Source organism: Corvus moneduloides, chromosome 2 (assembly GCF_009650955.1).
Source record: "Corvus moneduloides isolate bCorMon1 chromosome 2, bCorMon1.pri, whole genome shotgun sequence".
In the NCBI taxonomy this organism is placed as follows: domain Eukaryota; kingdom Metazoa; phylum Chordata; class Aves; order Passeriformes; family Corvidae; genus Corvus; species Corvus moneduloides.
The window spans coordinates 58,745,985-58,768,232 of NC_045477.1; the positions used below are offsets into that span (position 1 = coordinate 58,745,985).

Below are 22,248 nucleotides of genomic sequence, written 5' to 3' on the forward strand. Positions count from 1 at the left end.
AACCAGTTATTTAACTTGTGATGGCCTAAGAATTCTGATAAACTCTAAAGATTCTTGCTGGCAGTGAGGCCAAAGGATGAACACCCACATACATTTGTCATCACCATGGCTCTCATCTCAGTGGTGTCCCTGGACACTCTGGTGCTCCTGGGATGCTTGCTTTTCCTCCTCTCTTCCCCCGCTGACACAGTCCTCCCTTCTCTGACCAGCAACTCATGAAATTTCAAACACCAAAACCATTGCTTTTCCTGGTAGGCTGTAAAATTCTCCCTGGAAAGCCCTGCAAGGTCCATGCTCTAATGCTATTCTCTGGAGAAGACTGGCACCCCTGTTTGCCCTGCTTGGGATGCATCCCCAGCAGGACATCCCAATGCAGCTGAGCTGGCCCCAGGATGGCCTTGAGTGTGCTTGGTGCAGGATGCCGCTCATCCCGATCCTCCCTCTTCTCTCCGGTGGTGGGGTGAGGACATATGGCCCATCACAGTTTGCTCTTCCTCACCCCAGGACACTAAAGGCTGATTTGTTTTTCCTCAGGGCTGGCTCCCATCTATCCATATGTCTTCATCTTATTCTTCTTAATTTAGCTAGTGGCTGTGCCTTCTGTTTTCTTGAGTTAAAGAAATAAGATAACTAGCTGTCATTACATGCTTTCATCCCTACCTTTAACGATGTGGTCTCTTTTGTAGCTGTTCTGTGCAAATTGCTCATAGGCTACTTTCTTTCTTAACCTCCAACCACAGCTTTGTGCTTTGGAGGTAGTTATTATCTTAAACAACTTGGTAGCATCAATCTGTTTCTTTCCCAGAGGCTTCTTTACACTTTGATGAGAAATCTGCCAAGTCTCTTTTTGCTTTGTGGCAAAGGCTGAGCCTAGCTTTCTTTTCTTTTTTTCCCCCTCACCCAAAAGCACCCATGAATCAACTCTATTTCTCTTTTTCGATCTATGGGCTGCTCTCCTAATAATTTCATGACCTGACTTTAGAGAATATTTCCAATGAGATTGTCCCACAGGCGTCTGCAGCACTAGAATGTTTTTTACAAATCCAATCTCTTGAACTGTGTGTTTTACTCACCCTTCTGACAACACTTTAAACATTTTTTTTTTGCTTCCATCACCTGTGTAAGACTTTTGCAGTAGTACATTCCAGCAGATTTAATCCTTATTCACCTATTCTCTGTTCTATTATTTTGCCTCTTACATCAGGATTTTTTTTTTAGCCAATCTACAATACTTGTTCCCCCAGATTAGATCTTTTTTTTTAAAAAAAGGTTTTTTCCAAAATACCCTCCCTCACATCAGATTTCATAAACTAAGCCTAGGAGAGTGAAAGAATCAATAAACAACCATGAGAAATTTTAGTGCTGTGGGGCTTTTTGTCTTCACAACCCTTTTCTTGAGCCTGCTGGCCCTCAGAAATGACCATGGAGATTCCAATACGTCCATCAAGGTGTACCAGGGCCTCTGCTCCCCACTGAAGGCTATGAGAGCTGCATTGCCTCTGGGCTCAGGTTGGAACATGGACAAGAAAAGGGGTGAGTTCCTGCTGGAAAGTCCAGCAGACAGTGCTGTGACTCAGCTTTCGCTATGAAATCAAGCTCTAGCAACAACAATTTTGGCCTGGCTGGGGCCAAATCTCCTATCTCCAAGATGTTATTTGGTAAGCCTGGGGCAGCAAGGTCATCATGTGTGTCCAGTGTGGACTGCTGAGGGGAACAAATGCTTGGGAAATAGCATGAAAAAAGCTGTGGACCTTTCACCTTGGACAGCTTGGAAGAGCGAGGGATGGAGGGAGGAATGGCAGCCTGTGGCCCTGGAGGCCAGGTGAGTTTGGAGAAGGAATTGTGAGCTGCTGGGAAGGGCTGACTGCTCTGAGGCTCACAGCTGCAGCTGCCCCCAGGACACCCAGCACATTCTCAGGGCTTGCCCCACAGTGCCACGAGCAGCCATTTCCATGGTGCTCCCTAATCCCAGAAGGGAAACTGTCAAATAATTTAAACTCCACGTGATATAGCCCATCTGCTCTGGGCCATGCCCAGCATGGGGGAAAGTTGAGGGTGGCAAACACCACCACAGGAAAGCTAACTGCAGAAGGGGTGGCAGTGCCCTTTGTCCACCAGTTGTCCTCGACAGGGTCCTGTGAGTGCAAGGGCAATGCCCAGCACACCTGGCTGTGGTGACACTGGGGGGAGCTGAGGATGAGCATGGACTTTCCCTGCTCCTCGCCAGCCAGGCTTTCTTGTGGCTGACAGACCTTCTGGTTGCTGCCTCAAGCTGTACACCTGTCCTTTCACAGTGTGTCAGGGACAGCAAGGGCTTGTCATCAGGCAGTTTTGGGGCTGGTTTGGGGGATAAGAACAATTAGCTTGCAGAGAGCCAGATAAATATGTTCTGTAGCATCGCAATAGGTGGACAGAATGGCCTCACAGCTGCTCTGCCTTCCTGTCTTCTTTCTCCTGCAAATGTCCCTCCACCATCCATGGCCTTGGTGGCCCAGAGGAGATGCTCAAGGTAGCTGATTTCCTGGCCTCTGCCCATGGAAAGCCAAACTTGTGGTCCTTACCACACATGACTCCCCTTTCCTGCAAGGAGGTGGTTGCAGCTGCCCCAGAGCATCTCGTGGCCACAAGGGAAACCCGCCTTCCATCTGGGATCAGCAACTGGCTTTTTGGGAGATACGTCCTCCACACAAACTTGGCCTGATGAAAAGAGCTTTGTTGTTTCACTGCCTCTGCTTGTTGGTGCTGAAGAAACCTGGCCTCCAGCTGTGGCAACACAGTTTTAAAGGCAGAGGTGACTGGCACAGCATTTGCTCTGTGGTTGAGATGCAGCTGGGTGGTCCCTTGTGTGATGAATTAGTTAATGTGTGAAGAGCTCTGAGGAGGGTATAAAGCACTGAGCATTTCAAGTGCCTTCTGAGGATAATGCATTTTAAAGATCAACTTGGGTTTGCCTGCAATGTGATTTGTTTAATTATTTAAAGCCTGTTAGCATATTTTCCTCAAGGGATGGAAAATCCTCAGCAAAAGGATCCTTACACCAGAACAGAGATTGCCATTGTGCGCTGAAGGTCTGCGCTCACACCCAGCCACCTGCACTGATCCCATCATGCTGTGCAAATACTCACCTTCCCAACTCCATAGGATGCTTCATTCCAGCCTCTTCTCCACACCTACAAGTCACCAGTCACTAAAGGGCACGTTGTGGGGCAGCTAAGGGGTAAGTACTTGTTATGGAGGGATAGGCACTTGTTATGGAGAAGGCTTTGAAACAGTTCTCAACCTCAGCCTTTTCCAAGCCTATGCTTGGCTGGGTATGTCTGCATGGTGCAAGGTGGGATAATGCTAAGACAGACAGAGAAGTACACCTGGAATTCTTGCTGATCCCCAAGGAAGAGCTTTTTGGTTCAGGAGTCTCATCTCCACATAGCTGCACAGTGCAGGACTGTATGAGAAGGTGCAGAGCAGGTTTGGGAACAAATGGCCTTGCCACAGGCCTGGATTAACTGGTGCTCTTGCTCTGTCTGAAAACAGTTTCTTGCTCAGTTTTGCTATGCCTGCTGTGACAAACAGCACATGCAAAGCTGACTCCACACTGCTGAAATCCCAAGGAATGGTGCCTCTCTCTTCTTCATTGCTCCCCACCCTTAAGTGCCAGCTTGGAAGCTCTGGCTTCTCTATGTCACCTAGAAGCCTGACCTACAACCTCCCAGTTGAGAGGGAAAAAGCTCTCAATTGTTCTCAACTTTGAGAGAAATCACTGTGTTTCATGTGAGTAGATTGTGTGTACTGGACAGGGTGAGGTGGTGAGGCAGAACTTCTCTTCAGCATCACCATCGTACCTGGAAGGTGTTACACAGCAACAAGCTGTGCCAGCACCTCCTTTCACCTCCTTCTGTTGCACTGAGCGATGGGTACTGACAGAGGTGCCATCCTGCCTGAGGGACAGTTTGGAAACGTTTTGGACATGGTGTGAGAGAGCACTAAGGCTTTCCTGTGCTTGGCATGATTCATGCCAACTTCTCCACGAGGGGCCTTCGCAGATAGGGAAGAGATGTTGGCTGTCTGGCAGCTCAGAGATTTGAGAGTAAGGGGGACGTTGCTTCCCTCACCTGGGACTGCAAGTGGCACCCAGTTTTCCTAGCACTGCTTGGTGCTGCAGGAGCTGGTGTACCTGGATACTGGAGCTGGCACCACGTTGCCTTGTCTGTGCTGGAGGCTGCAGCACTGCTTTCTTTCACTGCAGCACAGACTGCAGGGATAGCTCTTAAATTGGGTCTGACATTGTAATGGGGAACCCCAGAGACCAAGCACTGTTTACACTGGCAAGACCTGACGTCCTCATGGCATTTGAGCTGGGTCACTGCAAATTTAAATTGTTGTTGATTTTTATTTTGTATTTACCCAGGGAATCTGGACTCAAGAACTCAACTGGGGCATGGTGGATGGCTTCCACGAGGTCCATCCTTCAGCCAGTTTTACAGCTGAGTTGGCTGAAGTGCAAAGAGGTCAAGAGCCCCGAGTGAAACATGCCGAACAGGCGGCTGGCTCATTAAGGGCTGAACTCCAGACCCATGTTCCCAGTCCTCTGCTCTAATCACCAGGCGAGACATGGGAGAGCCTTATGGGGCTGATGCTGATGAAAGAAGAGTCAACAGCTTTATTTTGCAGCTTTATTAGCAAAACGATGTAAAGCCAATGTGCCTGACTCTATTATTGAACCAGTAATCTCCGTGTGCTTACATCCAGAGCTTCCCAGCTGTTTAACCAGGAGTCTGAACAATAAAATATGCCTGAAATGGCTAAAGCAGAGGCAAAGCAGGAGGTAAGATGTCTAATTGGAGAAGTTGTAGTGGGATTCTCACCCCAGGGGTCTGTCCCTTGGGATTAACGGTTTGCTGACATCTGGGTTGTGTGGCACTGCTGCCTTGCCCTGGGTCCCACCAGGGCTGATGGCAGGGAGCCAGAAAACAAAAAAATAACTCCCCAAACTCTTACCACAGGGAAGATGAAGATTTTTATGCTGTAAATGCGGAGGCTGTTGAGAGAAATAAACTGGCAGCTTCTACCCGGAGATGGTTGTGACTTCTCTTGGCTTGCAAAGCCATCTAAGGAAAGAGCGGGAACAGGGAAATACAGTCTCTTCTCCTGATGCCAGGGTTTGTCCCAACAGAAATAATCCCACTGTCTTGTCCCATGCAGTTTTAAAGGCCTGAGAGTCTTATGTCTTAGGCTCTACACAGGGATCTGGACAGGCCGGATCGATGGGCCAAGGCCAGTAGTATGAGGTTCAATAAGGCCAAATGCTGAGTCCTGCACTTGGGTCACAACAACCCCAGGCAGTGCTACAGGCTGGGGGCAGAGTGGCTGGAAACCTGTCTGGCGGAAAAGGACCTGGGGGTGCTGGTCACCACCAGCTGAACATGAGCCAGCGTGTGCCCTGGTGGCCAAAAACATCTGGCCTGCATCAGCAACAGTGTGGCCAGCAGGACCAGGGCAGTGACTGTCCCCTGTACTCAGCACTGGTGAGGCCACACCTCAAATCCTGTGTCCAGTTCTGGGTCCCTCGCTACAAGGAAGACATTGAGGTGCTGGGGCGTGTCCAGAGAAGGGCAATGGAGCTGGAGCACAAGGCTTATGAGGAGTGGCTGAGGGAGCTGGGGGTGTTTAGCCTGGAGAAAAGGAGGCTCAGGGGAGACCTTATCACTTTCTACAACTCCCTGAAAGGAGGATGGAGCAAGGTGGGGGATGATTTCCTTTCCCGAGGAACAAGAAATAGGACAAGGGAAAATGGCTTCAAGCTGTGCCAGGAGAGGTTTAGACTGGATATTAGGAAAAATGTCTGCACTGAAAGGGTTGTCAGATATTGGAAAAAGCTGTCCAGGGAGGTGGGCAGCCTGGGGGTATTTAAAGACGTATATGTGCCACTTAGGGACATAGTTTAGTGGTGCACTTGGCAGTGCTGGGTTAAGGGTTGGACTTGATGATCTTAAAGGTCTTTTCCGCTCTAAATGATTCTGTGATTCTATGTCAGCTACTCAGGATGAACGCCTTCTTGGCAAATACATGGGTGCCTGTTGCACATGGCATCCTCTCCTGGTTTGGCAAAATGGTCCCAAGTCCATCTTCACCCAGGCATGCGCCTGTTCGCAGCATGCCAGGGTCTCAAGGCAGGACTCAGGCTTCTGTCTGCAGCCTTTCTCAGCTGCAGGCAGAACTGAGCCCTTGGCCACTACCAAGGACAGATTCCTTTTCCCTAGATAGGGTGCCTGAACTAGTTAAGAGAAGGAGGTAGCAGCTAGAAGTTGGAGGAATCGCCATTTAGAGCCACCCATTTCTTTCACTCCTCCCATGAATGAGGCACTGCTGGTTCCTAGCTCAGATGCAGACCTTTGGGGGCCACCAAACAGGTGAGATGTGTCCCACTACCAGCCCGTTGTCATGAGAGAGGCACTTGCCTCTCTCTCTGGGAGTCTTTCCAGATGAAACCAAGTCACCACCCCAGCTCCTGTTCTCCTGCTTCTCTTTCCCCTGTGATCCCACTGGAACCATCTACTGATGCTGATGAAAAACTGAACATGGAGAAAAAAAAAATTAAAAAGAGTATCCAAATGTGCTACAGCTGAGGAACTGAATCAGACACATAAGCTATGGACATCTTGGGAGGGCCATCACCCCAGGTGTCTTAGGTTACGATGTAAGATGTAACTAAAAGTATGTGTTCTATCATCATCTGTTGAAACCAGGTGGGTCAGTGTTCTTTATCTCTTCCGTGACACATCCCTGGTAACTCTTTCTGGGAGATATCTTCTGTTAATGGGCCATCTAACCTCACTGCCGGACTCACAAAGTTACATCATCCCACTGTGAGATGCTCCGCCCAGGGGGAGGAACCAAGCATTCCTACCTGGGTATAATCTGAGGTTTGGAATGCTACAGGCAGCCCTTACCTATTGGATTCCCAGAGGACAAGAGCTACATAACCACCAGAGGAAGACCAGATCCTTCTACAGGATCACCGCTTCAACAGAACCACGTCTATCACTTCAAAGAGGACTGCAGCCACTCCTTAATTGGGCTGCTACCACCACCCTCCCCAGCAGGGTGTCAGGTCGTATCCTGACTCTGTCAGGTTAAGCCAGTGTTTCTGTGTTATTGCCTTGTTATATACACTAGTAAAGAACTGTTATTCCCATTTCTCATATCTTTGCCTGAAAGCCCCTTAATTTCAAAATTGTAATAATTTGGAGGGAAGGGGGTTACATTTTCCATTCCAAGGGAGACTCCTACCTTCCTTAGCAGACACCTGTCTTTCAAACAAGACACCAGGTCAGCTACTCCACACCAACACAGAGTCTTACACAGACTCAGAGCTCACTGTAAATCCAACTAAAGTACTGTTTTGAAATCCACCCACATCCTTGCTTTTTACAACCTCAGGAAGAAAATGGCAAATTAATCCCTTTTTTAAAAGGATGAGTCGGTTCCTTGTCATTCTCTGCGTGGCTCAGGATATGATAGTTTCTGCTGCATAAATACAGATTGTTTCTTTTCACAACTTCCCTTTCATCAGACTGCTAGGAAGGCCTGGAGGTTGTTAAAAAATGTGAAAGAAACTTGCTTCCCAATTAAGGTCAATCTCTTTTATCAGAGTCTTTGCATATAAACCTCACTTTCATAAGGATTTCTGTAAACTCCATCCCCAGCTCTGACAAACTGGGAGATGCCCAAATCTCTGAAGGAGCCGGAGAAGTGGCTGCCTTCTTTCCAGGCTTGCAGCACAAAGCAGGGATCTGATCTGTCATGATGACTGAGAACATGTCACAACAATCTGTTTGCGTTCTTCAGGAAAGAAAAACATCTTTCTCTCCCCAAGCTGTAAGCTAATTTGGAGATTTTGCAAGCTGACATGCAACCTGATTAAAATGACCTCAGGCCAACAATTCTTCTTAGGCAGCTCCACAATTAAAGTCTAGACCTACTGTAGCTGAGGGATTTTTTTTCCTTCAAATCCCTTTTAGGGAGGAGAGAGTTCTGTGTTTTTATTTTTAAATCTACATATTTGGAACTTTTCTTTTACACTTTGCTTCTACTGTAGCAGAATGTGCTAAGGGGATCTATATTTTTTCACATTTTGAGCAGATGAAACTTGTATGCAGAAGCCCCAGTTTCTTGCCTGCTGGAAAAATATACTGAATCTCGGAGGAAATAATACATGAATAAACTTGAGGACTCTAAGAAATACCCAAGGCACTTTGTGGCCTACATAAATCTGCCCTCTGAGGTAAAAATGTTGTGCCTGCAATTTTCCAAAGTCAGTGGATATTTTTGTAATGACCATTGCACTACTACTCAAATCACTTTTTTGCTTTTTGCAATTAGTTAAGCAGTGGGATCAGTTTATTAATCTGCTGAATTTTTGTGAGCCCAGCGATTTGCCAGGCAGCAAGCAATGAAAAATAAATGGGTGCCTTCTGGCCGGACGTTTTTCAGACCTGAGCAACCCCTAAACTCAATTCAGTGGTATGAGGAGATTTGGTGATTTGCCCATGAATGTTTTAATGCCCATTTCTTTAAAAAATCACCAGTCATTCGTCAATGGTCATTCATCAGAGGTAAATCCAGGAGAGATTTTTCTTCCCCTTTGCTGATTTGGCTCAGCCCGGATCATCCTCTGGTTTCTAGCTTGTCAGCTGGCTAAAGTGATTGACAACTTGTGTTTTGCTAATGCTTTTCACAGAGTAATGAGATCCCCTAAAGGGCTTTATTTATGAATTCAAATTAAATACTGTTGAATTACGAAGTAAACTGGAGTGACTTGCCGACAAACTTTTCAGTATCATCAAAATACCCTGTACAGCCATGGTTATTTGACACTGGTTCCAGGCTCCCGAGGTGGGGTGGGAGCTTTCCCAGGTGCAAGGGTGGGATGGTGACAGGGGATGCCGGTGGCTTTACACTGGGGACCCACGGTGGGTCCTTGCGTGCCTATCCCCAGCCCAGGCAGCTCCCTGCCTTGTGTTTCTCCGGCTGCTGGGGGGGTTGAACACATGGGCTTTTCTCACCTGATTGCACGACCCTGCCTTGGCTTCACCTCTTGCAAGACTTTTCTTCTCGGATTACTTCAAGAGGAATTTGCCTCCTGGCTCATTTCTTTCTGCAGACACTGCTCCAGCTCAGAGGTGGAAATTTCCCCTGAGGAGGTGAAGGAGATGTCTTCTGGGAGCACAGACCCTAGGAAAGTCAGATGGAGACTGTCTCACTGCTCCCAGCCAGGCTGAGCAACCCCCCCTGTTCCTTCCCATGCCCCAGGAGAATCCCTGTTCTGCCCTGCCATGGTCTGCTTTCCCTACTACACACAGGGCCTCATGTCCCAGTCCCAGTCCCACATGGGAATAGATGGAGCCCAGTCAGCTGGCATCTGTTTGGGGGAAAATACTGCCTTTGGCGAATTTACACTGAGGGGAGAAGGACACATTCCCTGACCCAGCTTGCTCCCAGGATGCTGGCCATGAAGGAGCTGGGTCAGAAGCTTTTTAGAAATCATAGAATCATAAAATGGTTGTAGTCAGAAGGGACTTTAAAGATCATCTAGTTCCAGCTCCCCTGCCACGGGAAGGAATACCTTCCTCTAGACCAGGTTGCTCAGAGCTCCATCCAGCCTGGCCTTCTTCATGGAATGGGGCTGTTCCAGTGCCTAGCCACCCTCATTTCTTCCCGATATGTAATCTGTACCCATCCTCTTTCAGTTTAAAGCCGTTCCCACTTGTCCTGACGATACACGTCCTTGTCAGAAGTCCCTCCCCAGCTCTCCTGTTGTCCCTTCAGAAGGGCTATAAGGGGCTATAAGAAGGGGCTATAAGAAGGTGCTGTAAGGTCACAGCCTTTCACAGCCTTCTCTTCTCCAGGCTGAGGACGCCCGGCTATCTCAGCCTGCCCTCACAGCAGAGGTGCTCCAGCGCTCCCTCTGCAGCCGAACCCTGTGGCAGAGGGAGTAACGCAGCTGCCGAGCTCAGGGCTGAGCCTCCTACCCCGCGCCAGGCTGGGAATCCCAAGGAAATAAGGAGCTCCGTCACCAGAGAGCTCCTCAGTCTTACCACACACCGAGATTGTAGCACATCCCGCTGCCTCGGCTTTCTGTGTGGGGAGGGCGGCGTCTCCCGGCCCCGCCGTTCCCCCCACGGCCCCAGCGCCGGGGCCGGGCCTGCACCGCCCCCTGGCGGGACCCGCCGGCAGCGCCCGGCGGCGCCGCTGCCCCGGGGCTCCGTCCCGGCCTCCGGCACCGCGGGCCCCCCTGGCCCCGGCGCGGCACGGCGGAGCGGGGCTTAAAAAGAGAGGACTGGAAGGTCCTGCTCGGAGACGCTGCCCTCCCTGGGTGCGCCGGCGGGGCGGTGGATGGGGTGGATGGGGTAAGCGCCCTCGGGTGCCAAAGGCGCTCTGGGTCATGGATGCGCTTGGATGGGTCCGTGTGTGTGCGGCCGGGGGCAGCGCGGGTGCCCGGGCGAAGGGCTGGCACCCGCTGCGGGCTCCGGTGCTGCTGCGGCCGGGGCAGGTTCCTTCGCTATCGCATCGAGCATCATCGCTTCCAGCCCTCTTCAGTTCACGCCTTACACTTCTGATTGTCTTGGATTAAACATTACCAGAGGAAATAATACTAATAGCCTTTCGCAGTGAAGAAATCAACTTCTAAGGCATTTGTTATGGAAAGGATTATAATAAATTAAATGCTTAAACTAGCACTGTGCAAGCATTTTTGTCTTGGATCAAAATGTTTGCACTGGCTGTTTAAACATTTAATTTATTATAATGAGAAATATCATTGTAAAAATAAGCATGTTAATTAAACCTGAGTTTTGCAAATGTGAGTCATCCCATGTGGACACAGTATAATGAATATAGACAGGTAGAGTCTGCATGCCCTTTTTTTTCTCATTAAGAAAATTAACATTTACATCTTTAAACCCTGAAGCTATTAGTTATTTTTAATGAAATGTGTTGCCATTTCAAAGTTAAGCTCTTATATGATGCAATCAGATATTGCCAGGTTAGTGAAGAACTTTGCTAATTAAGTTGCGGAGAAGTTCTTTGCCACAGATAATTGATTAAAGTTGTTACATGGATAATCAATTTATGCAGTTAAATAAATAAAAATAAATAACTGCTAAGAAAACCCAGGTCATGCCAGGGTGGTAAAACAAAGCAGTACCTCGGCCATCCTGGGGCCCAAAGGAGTCATGAATTTGGAAGCGACAGACTGAACCTCTTTGTTATCCTCTGACAGGGGATCGTGGGGACCTTTACAAAGGCGATTTGGACAGTGATGGCTTGCTGCTGGTGTGGGTGAGAGAGGACGGAGGCAAGACTCTCTTTCCCTTTCAAGTGAAGTGACTGGAAGAAATTTTTTCTACCTTCTCATGCCACTGGTCTCTGGTGCATCCATCTGGTCCTGTGCTGGATTCATTGCATGTGTCAGGTTGTATGCTGATATGTAAACAAAACGCATTTGGATTTCCTCCCATCTCTCTCACAGATACGTTGCGTATCTGTGTTCCTTTACCTCCTAGGGGTTCATAAAACGTTCTCAGCTACGGCCTTGCAAAGGGTAGAGGTAGTGTTACTCTGTTTTAATTAACATCCCGTCAAGCTGTGTGTTCAGAAGTATCTTGGGTCTCGTTATTGTACATTATACCCCAACAGACAAAGGTCACAGCAGGCTGCCAGCCCTGGCTGGATCCTGTTTCTGAAGTGATCTAGCCCCCAAGGGAGGGAGGAGGAAAATCTTTGGCACAGAAGTGAAATGAAACTCTAGGGAGGGAGGAGACCTTGGTAAATTATTTTCTAGGAGCTGGGGATGGGATGATCTCACTTAGGGGTCACACACCAAATACACCGTGTACTGTTATCCCACACACAGAGATTCAGGTAGGAAATTTGTAGACAAAAGCAATGTTAAGATCTTGATTTGCAGAGGTGGCTCTTGCTATTCTCTAGCTAGTTGTCCACTGAACCTGCTCTTAGTGTCTGCTGTAGGACTTTTGGAAAGTCAAGGTCCTTGAATTTCTTCCAAATCCAGTGGACATGTTTTGCATAGAGAAAGAGGATGAATTAAGCTGAGGATCCTCTGTACATAATGAAATTGCTTATTTAACTGGGGAACATCCTCTCAAACCTTTGTGTGTTTGCAGCCTCTAGACAGCTTAGTCCCACATCATGTGGGTCCCTCTCTCCTGTCTTCCCGAACTCCCTGCTTCTTTTGTCTTCTCACTATGAGTGGGAAAAGAGTTTTTCAGGTGAAGGGAGGAAGTTGTTGCCCTTTATTCTTCTCTTTGTGTCTCTCTGTCCCTCTGACGGAGTTTTACAGAACTCTCTATCATCATGACCTCTGCTGACCTGCTGCACAGCTCCTCTCTTCTTGCAGGAGCAAATTTAAGTTATGCCGAAGCCATGTTGCCTTAACCACAAAGGAGTATTTCTACACAAAGCATGAACTGGTGGAAAAAAGGGAGAACTTGTCTGCAGGCACCTTAGGACTGGTTGTTCTTCAGTGAGTTGCCCCATCCCAGGGGGTTGGAGCACATGGCTAGGGTTACAGTGGCCATCCACAGAGCAGCCAACCCAGAAAGGGCTAGGACTCATCGCCCTGGCAGAAGGCTGCAGCCAGCAGTCAGGTAGGTAAAAGGTCCTGGGAGCTGAGCTGCAAAGATGGGGCTGCCCGGCAGACATCTGCAGGGACAAATGCAATTCTTGCCACCCAGCATTGGGCCATCCACTTAGGAGAATGGGTAGAAGGCAGCCTCTACCTCTGGCCTCCAGCACATTCATCCTACATCAGTTAAGGCAAAGGTGCACAACCTGGAACAGTTTTCAGATCAGAAAGATGAAGCTGCCAAAAATAGTCTGCATTCTTTAGCAGCATTTGACTATAGCACCACACAGGATTGCTTCCTTACCTCAGATGTGAGGCTGGTGGGTCCTCCTTACTCAAAAAGTACCCTGAAGGCATAGCAGCCGGCTCTCGACTGCAGCAGAAGCTGACTGGCAAGTGGGGTTTGCCTGCTGCAGGCTGAGTGCTCATGCCTGTGACCCTGAGGATTCTAATGCCCACTCAAAAATAATTAATAATTATCAACTAAATGAACCCACTGGCTTCTCACAGCCAGTCTAAGTCACTGCTTTTCTCAGCTTGGTGGCCATCTGCTTCCTTTCCATGGGCATCATGGGCACGAGTGTGAAATCAGCTTTGTGTGTCCAGCAGGAGGGACCTGTATCACTGCTGAACGGGAAACCCAACTCCAGGAAGCTTCTCCAAAGCATCCACTTAAATAAGGAATACTTGAAGACCTTGGTGTATATGGTGGGAAGTAACACTTCTCTTCAGTTACTAGTCCACGTCCTTCAATTTAAATTTTGGCTTAGGTGACAGTTAAAAAGTCAGTGGGCATTACCACTGGGATGCTAAGCCTTCAAGTTATCCAATGTTTTCTCCTTGACCCGCCTTGAAATGGATTAGAAACCTCCAGAGGTTTTACATCACATATAGGCTGATCTACTTTGTTGGCTGCTGCTCAAAAACACAGTCCTGCCTTCTTTCCAGGCCCTGGGGCCCTCTTCCCTCTCTGCCCCCTCCCTAAGATTTGCTTGACATCTGAGTCAGCTAAATGTGCAGCAATCTACCTGATTTTGGTACTTTGGTACATCTGTCCATGAGCAGATGACTTTCCTGGGTGTTGGTGTCAAAGGAGTCAGGGAAAAATGAAACTGGAGCTGGAGAGGATGGATGATCCCCTTCAGGGACAGTGCACCCCCCTGAATTTCTACACCCACAAGGTCTGTGCCTGTGTGTAGGGCAGGTGCTTAGTCTGCTGTCATACACAATGGTGAGGTAGTCAACACAGTTACGGGAAACTAGAGAGCAATTGTGCTAAGAGAATGCAGGTGCCTACTGTGAAATAAGTCAGACAGCCCCTCTAGACCCCCCTGACCAGCCCTCCTTGTCTGCCACAGGAGCACAGATGCCTGTCATTCATGTAGACCCTACACATTGGCTACAGAAATCACATCTGTCTGAATCTTCAGCTAAATCCCACCTGGTGTCTCTGAGTTCAGGATCTGGTCCAGGCAGCAGTTTCTCAGTACCACTTGCATGTGTTGAGGTCACAGGATTAAGTCCCCATCCCAGAGGTCACAGCCACATCCAGTTATGAGTGTGAGTGCTGCCACTCCATTTTAGGAGGAGTCCTGCACCTACAGCACGCACTGCAGGAACCAGAATCAGGCACCTCAGTGGTGTTTGACTCCATCACACATCTCTATACATAAAGCATCCTTGAAGGCATTCAAGAGGCACAGGACAGTAGAGCAGGTCAGTGGGAATTTGACTAATTTTTTGGCTGAAGCACCACAGGCATCCCTGGGATCTTGTCTCCTTGGTGTGTGTGGTGGGTAGACCTTGGTCAGCAGCCAGACCCCCTCCCCATTTCTCACTCCCTCCCTGTCCTCAGCAGAACAGGAATGGAAAATCAGATGAAAAAAGCTCATGGGCCAAGATAGATAGAGAGATATCACTTACCTATTACTGTCACAGGTGAAACAGACTTGACTTTGGGGAAATTAATTTAAATTATTGAGAGTTAAAACAGATTTGGAGGTCTGCCCAAGGTCTCCAGGGTGTAAGATGCAAGCCCACAGTTCCAGAATATCAATGGGGCTCTCAGGAGACATACTGCAGTTATGCCTTAATGGCTGTGAAGGTACACCTGGGAATTCCCATGCCTGTAGGAATTACCCACTTCTGTGTTTTGTGTCCTAAAAGTGCCTGTTTCTCCCCACTGACTGTGGAGGGTGTCGAGGGTGCTTGGCTCCATTGTAGGTGACTACCAGAGATTCCAGCAGGAGAAGGCTCAAGCTCAGTGTCAGAGCTTTTGTGATGTCCTGCTGCTGTAGCCAGTTTGGGCCATGGATTTAATGATGGCTCAGTGAAGGAGTGCTGTCTCCAGCCCTGTGTCTTGGCACCCCCTCCTCACCTCTGCCCCTAGAGCCAGGGAAAGGCAGACAGGAGAAGGTAGCTCTTTGTGGGCAAGAGGTTCTGTGGTCGTATGGTCTCACCATGCAACATAGGGCTGATGCTACACCATGCTTGGCAAATAAATGGAATTTATCTGATAGGCATACTGCATTAATTTCTGAAGTATGTTAGCAAAAATCTCAGTTATGGTAATCAAAAACTAAAAGAAAAAAACTAGGCCATACACAGTGAAATAGCATCAATGAAGCAAATGTTTGATCCAAGGGACTTAGCCCAGGAGCTAAGCCTCGGGCTTCCCTCTGCACTCAGCTGCTCTTTGGATGGTGTGTGCTCTTATCTGATGAAGCTTGGTGACTTTCCTCATCTAATTTTAGGCATCTAAAAGTTAAAGGAGTCTAGGCTGCTGCCCCTTGCCTTTACAAGAAAAGGGGAGATCAAGAGCTTCAATGATGCACCTGAACTGTCCCATTGCCTGGCCAGGCCTAGATGAGAAGCTCTCAGAAGTCTGTATCTTTCCACTAACTGGAGAGTCCCTGTGAAATGATGGGCTCAGATCTAAATACCAAGTGGATGAATCCCACATTATACAGCATGTGGGATGCCAGAACAGACAGATCCCAAACCCCAGGAACAGGTGACTTTATTTTCCTAGCATTTCAAGGTTGCCTTGCATTGGGGTGGCTGAAACTCCTGGTCAGGCAGTGAGGAGCACCCATCCACTCATAGAAGGGCACAAGCTCTGCTGCAGGAAACAGCGTGAATTTGACGCCAAAGGCTGGTGCGATGAACCGTCCTTCATCTGTGACTACCTCCTGTCGGTCCTGCCAGGGGAGCCTCGGGACCTGCTGTGAAGGTGTTGGGGTATGTAACCCAGGCTTTTGAACTAGATGAGGAAGAACCACTTTATCATACAGCCCTGCTTCTTTTGACAGAAAGCCTTTCTCTCCCTGAGTTCAGTTATGACTAATTACTTCCCACGCAGGTGTTGCTGCTCTGCATCACCGGTGATTAGCCAGAAAGGAGGCTACCAACTTTCCTTCTCAGCACCCATCCTTCAGCCCCAACTTCAGCTCTAAATTTAACCAAGATGACTCTCTAAGTTCATTAGATGCATCATGATTTTTACTACCAGACTTTAGATGAATCACCAGAAATGCTCACCTGTTTTCCTGACCGCAGGAGGTGTATCACAGACGTTGCTTCCCAACTGAGTCTTGCATTAACCTGATTTCAATTCCCTTGAAGTACAATCTCTGAAGCTCTCTGCCCACCACAAATCTCCACACCGTGGCTTTTATGATACCCCAGTTAAAACTCAGACTCTGTGTACATAAAAACTTGATTGGGTTCTGGCACTCTTGCTACGTGGGCTTGAGAAAGCTGGAAGTTGGGGGACAAAGGGGATTTTTGTTGGTTAAGGGACATGCAGGTGGGATAATGTTTTCTACTTACATTTTGAGACACAAAGCCAAATAGAGCCTCATTTATGCCTAAGAAGGTTTTATATTTTCTTGGTGAGTCATACTCTATATATATGTACCATATTAATTAGATATATAGTTAAAGAATTCATGATAAAACCCCAAAGCTTTGCCATATACAGATTTTTGGATTATTGATTTGTACAAAATGTGAAATAATATGATCCATGTAAGGAGCAGTTCTCCCTTTTGGAAAGCTTAAATCAAATATTAAAATTCCAGTAAAAGTGTTACCTCTGATGTAAGCATTTTTTTGAACACAGGAAGAAACACTCATGCTTCAGTTTGTTTCATTAAATGCTATTCTATACCTGATTTCAGCAGAAGGATTTGAGATCTGCTTTTAGCTTGAAACCCCTACAGGAACAAATTTCAAAGCTCTGTATGATTTTTTTTTTCCAGGACGGTCATTTCAGGGAGAAGCAAAATATGTATCATAGAAAACGTCAACATAATCAACATTTTAAATTCCCATTTTATGCACCTTTCCCTTGATGTATAAATATATATACACAAACACAAGCTACTGTCCTTTAGTAAGGCTGCTTTAACAAGGGGTAAACATTTGAGCACACACCCATGGAGCCCAACTCAATGTCTCAGCCAGAACAGAAAGCAAAGTGCTCTGGTGGCTGCTGATGCAAAGACATCGGCACAGCACAAACGTTCCCGCTGATGAACGGAGCTTCACTTGCTTCACTAAAATTACACCACTCCCCCCCCGTGAAGGATAAAGCTGGAAGAGCTCAGAGCAGACAAGAAAAGGCTGCCTCTGTCACCCAGCCCTCTCTCCCACCCAGCATCAAAATCTCTAGAGCTAAACCTCCAGAGGTATTGCCAGAGACCAAGGCTGGGCCGGACTAAAAGTAGCTCCTTCCCACTGCACTTCCTGGCACAAAATACTGTTGTTGATCTGTGAAGACCTCTATGCTCTGAAGCATGAAATCCATGAGCAGATCCCTCTGACACATCACAAAACCTTTATTAGTGTTTATCAGTGATACAGATTACAGGAACCAAAGGCAATTAAATAACACTTAAGTTGACCACAGACTCAAGAAATACAAGTCACATTTGGCAAGGCAAACTTCTCAGTACACTGGGTTGCTCAGGTTATTATTACACCGTGAAAGAGGAATTTCCCTTACAAGATTCTACATATGCAGGATATTATTATTATTATTAATTGTATTAATTGTTATTATTGTGTCTTTCAGACAGTTCCTTTGGCAAGAATTCCCATTTTTAAGTATTTATTATATAAAAATATAACAAATTTTCATTATGTACAAACATTACATTACACAATGTACAGGTTAAAAACACTACAAAAAATGGCAGGCCATGGGTAAACCAAAAGCAAAAAAAAAACCCCCAATGTAGAAAACATGAAAAGAAATTTAAATACTGCACATTTCATAAAAATTACATTAACTACAAACAATCTTTTTTGTTTGCAAATATCAAACAGTACTGATCTGATTGGAAATCTTTCCCAAATGACTTCATTTTTAAGGCACATCTTGCATATTTACACATACGACACCGGATCTGGTCAATAACTTAAAGGCTCTCGGGAGTGACTTAGTTGTGTGCGCAGGGATGGGTGCACTTGAGGGAGAGCACGCTGGGCTACGCCTTCTCAGTCGTCTCAGTCTGGGGGCCCAGGTATCTCGCCGAGGGGGCTGGGAAGAGGGGCACTCCGATCTCCTGAAGGTCGGGGAGCCGTGCAGGGTGCGGCGGGGAGAGGAGCGTGATCGTCCGGTCAAAGTCCCTGTGCAGCACCTTCTCATAGACACTCTGAAGCCCAACTGTTTTAGGCAGCTGGGCTTGATAAAAGTTGTCCCTGCGAAGTGGATCCCTGGGCAAGGACGTGCTCTTGCAGAAGGTGGAGAGGGGTGCTGAAGGATGTGGAGAGGGGTGAGGGTTGGCTCGGCCACAGGAGGGGCTCCAGCAGCGGTCTGAGTGCCCCAGGATCTTGCATTCAGCTGTGCATGCCCACAGACCTAGAGAGAGAGACAGGGGAGGAGAAACCTCTTGTTACTGCAGAAATAAATCCATTCACAATCCTCAGAGTTACCAGTTACAGGATGATTCACTGCACTGACAGCAGGAGTGGGGAGGCGATGCTCCACAGCACAACAAAAAGCCATGCTTGGTTAGGTAATGTTGTTTGATAGGGACACTCCTCACAATTCTAACTTTAAGGGAACCTTTTTTTGGGAAGAAAACCCAAATCCTACAGTACTTCCAGTATCTGCTAATTTGTGCTGGGCTCTCAGTGCAGAGAGGAACCAACATCTAACAGCCTGCTGCAAAGAGATGGGCAGTTTGAGCCACGCAGTGTGTGGCGCCCCTTCCAGCTGCCCTGCCTGATCCGTGTCCCATGGACGGGTCCCTTCACCCACCTCCCCACCCACCCATCCTTCTGTCTGAGGGCCAGTGGGGAGCAGGGGCAGAGCCCTTACCGTTCTGCATGTGTGTGATGAGGTCTTTCTTCAGGGCATCTCCGCTGATATCTGAGTCACTGTCGTTAAAATCACTGTCGCCTTTGCCACTGTCTTTGCCACTGAACTTCTCTGCCTCCCGGCCGGAGATAGTGTTGAAGGAGTGTCCCTTCCAAATGGCCACAGGGGGAGCAGGCTCCTTGTTGTAGCTCGGAGTGGCAGCAAAACCCTGCTGGTGGGGAGGGAAATCAAAGGAGACATGAGAAAGGGAAGCACTGAAGGGTAAACCAACATTAACTGCACCTCTGCAACTCACATCCCCCAAGACACCCCCCACCTTTTGCCCCACTTCCCCGTGGTGGGACCTTACCTCCCCACTCTGTCCCCTCAGCCTCTTCTGACCCTCGTAGAGGCAAGTGCTGTCGCTGCCACTCTCAGTGGCGGAGATCTCTTCAGCAGCTGGAGAGGGGTCGGGGCTGGTGAAAGAGGTTTTGCTGGGAAAGGTTCGTACCTCAAATATGTTCCCCCTCTGGCTGCTCTCCTCCTGACAGCCCTTCTCCAGGTGGGAGATGTCTATTTGGTCCTTCAAGGCAGTGCTGTTTTTGATGTCGTTCCCCTTCTTGCGCCTGTTACAGGTGGTGGCAATGGTGATTATAGCCACCAGGAGGAGAGTGCAGCTGCCTGCCAGGACAATGATCACGATCAGAGGAATGTCCCACTGCAAAGCCTTTCCTTCCCAGGAGCTGGGCTTGGCTATGTCCTGGATACTGGATGGAGCAGTGGCGGTCACCAGGAAGTTGACTGTGGCGGTTGTGGCCAGGGGAGGTCTGCCATTGTCTGTCACAGTGAGGATGACCTTGAATAGCTGTCCCAGCTCTTCAGAGAGGTCACCCCTCAGCACAATGTCCCCAGTACTTGGGTTGATGGTGAAAAGGTCCTGCTGGGACTCTTCCAGGAAGGCAAAGGTGAGCTCAGCATTGGCCCCATCATCTGCATCTCGAGCTTTGATTTGGGCAACCAGGGAGTCACGGGATGTCTTGCTGGACACACCAATTTCCACAGTCCCATTGGTGAGCACTGGGTGGATGATGACGGGAGGGTTGTCATTCTGGTCCACCATTCTTACTTTTACAAGGGTGCTGCTGGAGAGCTGCGGGGAGCCACCATCAGTGGCCTGGATCCTCAGGTCCAACTGCTTGAGGATCTCATAGTTGAATGTCCTGAGGGCATAGATGGCCCCGGTGGCGGGGTCCACCGAGACGTATGTGGAGATGGGGGCCCCCATGACCTGCATCTCCAGGAGCCGGTAGGTGACCTTACCATTGTGGCCAAGATCAGGGTCACGAGCCACCACCGTGGTGATGTAGGCACCTGGGGGGTTGTTCTCTGGTACAGCCACCTCGTAGAGGGGCTTGGCGAAGAGTGGCGCGTTGTCGTTCTCATCGCTCACCCGCACTGTATACTGGCGGATGGTCTTGAAGGGCGGCGAGCCCAGGTCCTCAGCCACCACGGTGAGGTTGTACTCAGGGATGCGCTCGCGGTCCAGTGCCGCTGTGGTGACAATCATGTAGCTGTCCTCGTAGGCTCGCTGCAGGGCGAAGTGGTCGTGGCCACGGAGGCTGCAGCGCACCTGCCCATTGGCACCCGAGTCGCGGTCTGTGGCACTGACAAGGGCCACAAAGCTCTCACTGGCTGCTGCCTCACTGACATAGGCCACGCCGGTGGTGCTGGCAGCACCACGGAGGGCGCTGATGCTGATGCGTGGAGCGTTGTCATTGACGTCGGTGAGGCGCACGACGACGGTGCAGGTGGCGGCACGAGGGCTGGCTCCGCGGTCCTGGGCACGCACATCCAGCTCGTAGGTGCGGGTGCGCTCGTAGTCCACGGCAGCCTCCAATGTGAGGCGGCCTGAGCGTGGGTCAAGGCGGAAGAGCCGCCGTGCCTCAGGGGGCACCTGGCTGCTAAAGGCATAGACCACCTCCCCATTGGGGCCCTCATCAGGGTCAGCAGCATCCAGATCGAGCAGCAGGGAGCCGGGCGGTGCATCCTCGGGCAATTCCACCGTGACTGAGCTCTGGGCAAAGGTTGGACTGTTGTCGTTGGCATCAAGGACACGAACATGCACGGTGGCTGTGCCTGAGCGTGCTGGACTGCCACCATCCTTGGCCACCAGCTCCAGGGTGTAGGAGGGCTGGCGCTCGCGGTCCAGCTCCTGGAGCAGCACCAGGTCAGCGCAGCGTGCCCCATCCGCCCGTGTCTGCGCCTCCACACCGAAGTGGCTGTTGAGGGAGACCTGGAAGCTCTGGATAGAGTTGGAGCCCACATCCTCATCCACAGCCACCTCCAGTGGGAGGCGAGTGCCGGGTGCAGCACTCTCCGACACCTCCAGCGCCATCTGGGCATGGGGGAAGCGTGGAGCATTGTCATTGATATCACGCACCTCCAGCTCCACGTGCACCAGGCGGTAGCGCTCCCGCCAGCAGCTCACCACATCGAAGGCTAGGACACACTGTGGGGCTTGGCCGCACAGCCGCTCCCGGTCCAGCCCCGCTTCACCGATGCTCAGCTGCCCGTCCTCCTCCCGCACCCGTACCAGCGAACTGTTGCTGAACTGCCGCATCAGGCGAAAGCTCATCTCCCCCGGCGCCTTCACCGGCATCTCGTCGGCCAGCGTACCGATCACCGTGCCCGGCGCGCCCTCCTCGTCGGTGCGATACCTCACCGTCTTGCAGCGGGACAGGGCCAGCAGGCTGGCGGCGGCCAGCAGCCGCAGGGGGCTCATGGCAGCGGCGCGGGCTCAGCCCGACGGCGCGGTGCGGGCGGGATGTGCGCGGTGCGGGCGGGACGGGCGAGGATCTGAAGTGGCACCACCGCCGTCTGCGCCCCCCGCGCCGCCGCGCCGCCTTTCATAGAGGGCGCTATGCAAATGAGCGGGCGGCCGAGCCAATGGGAGGCGGCGCGGCGCGGGCGGCGGGCGGCCCCCGGCGCTCCCCGGGCCGGGCCGGGCGCGGGCGCGGGCGCGGGCGCGGGCGCGGGCGCGGGCGCGGGCGCGGGAGCGGGGTCGCGGAGCGCTCGCCTTTGTTTTCTTTAACTCTGCGGGGTCTGGGGGTCTTCTTTTATTTTATTTTCTTTTCTCTTTTTTCCTTTTCTTTTTTTCTTCCCCCGCACTGTCGCTATTTCTTTTTCCCAATTTATTTCTTTCTTTTTTTCCCCTCCTTTCCTGCCCCTCCCGTCTCTCCCCTCTCTCCGGTGGCGCGGCAGCGGAGCTGGCGCGGGGAACACGGAGTGCAATGCGCGG

The 22,248-nt window shown here is 49.8% G+C and overlaps 1 protein-coding gene across 4 annotated transcripts; it reads right to left on the reverse strand.

The window, feature by feature from the left end:
• Positions 1 to 17,463: 17,463 nt before the first annotated feature.
• On the reverse strand, positions 17,464 to 21,798 carry PCDH8 (protocadherin 8). Of its 4 annotated transcripts, none has more exons than XM_032099858.1 (3): positions 19,462 to 21,798; positions 18,972 to 19,179; positions 17,464 to 18,509 (listed from the first exon to the last, which is right to left on the reverse strand). In XM_032099858.1, the coding sequence occupies exons 1-3, from the start codon at positions 21,730 to 21,732 to the stop codon at positions 18,136 to 18,138; spliced, it is 2,853 nt and encodes a 950-aa protein (XP_031955749.1). In that variant the 5' UTR covers positions 21,733 to 21,798; the 3' UTR covers positions 17,464 to 18,135. The 4 variants fall into 4 exon arrangements, with proteins under 4 accessions (XP_031955749.1, XP_031955747.1, XP_031955746.1 ...); XM_032099856.1 differs by having other exon boundaries at positions 18,972 to 19,182; XM_032099855.1 differs by having other exon boundaries at positions 19,321 to 21,798.
• Positions 21,799 to 22,248: the final 450 nt, after the last annotated feature.

Excerpts from the sequence above, each read along its gene's own strand:
- PCDH8 (XM_032099854.1), bottom strand. The coding sequence starts at position 21,732 with ATGAGCCCCCTGCGGCTGCTGGCCGCCGCCAGCCTGCTGGCCCTGTCC. Across the intron at positions 19,183-19,320 it reads TGAGGGGACAGAGTGGGGAG|CAGGGTTTTGCTGCCACTCC; the intron begins GTAAGGTCCCAC and ends CCTCCCCACCAG. Across the intron at positions 18,510-18,971 it reads CATCACACACATGCAGAACG|GTCTGTGGGCATGCACAGCT; the intron begins GTAAGGGCTCTG and ends CTCTCTCTCTAG.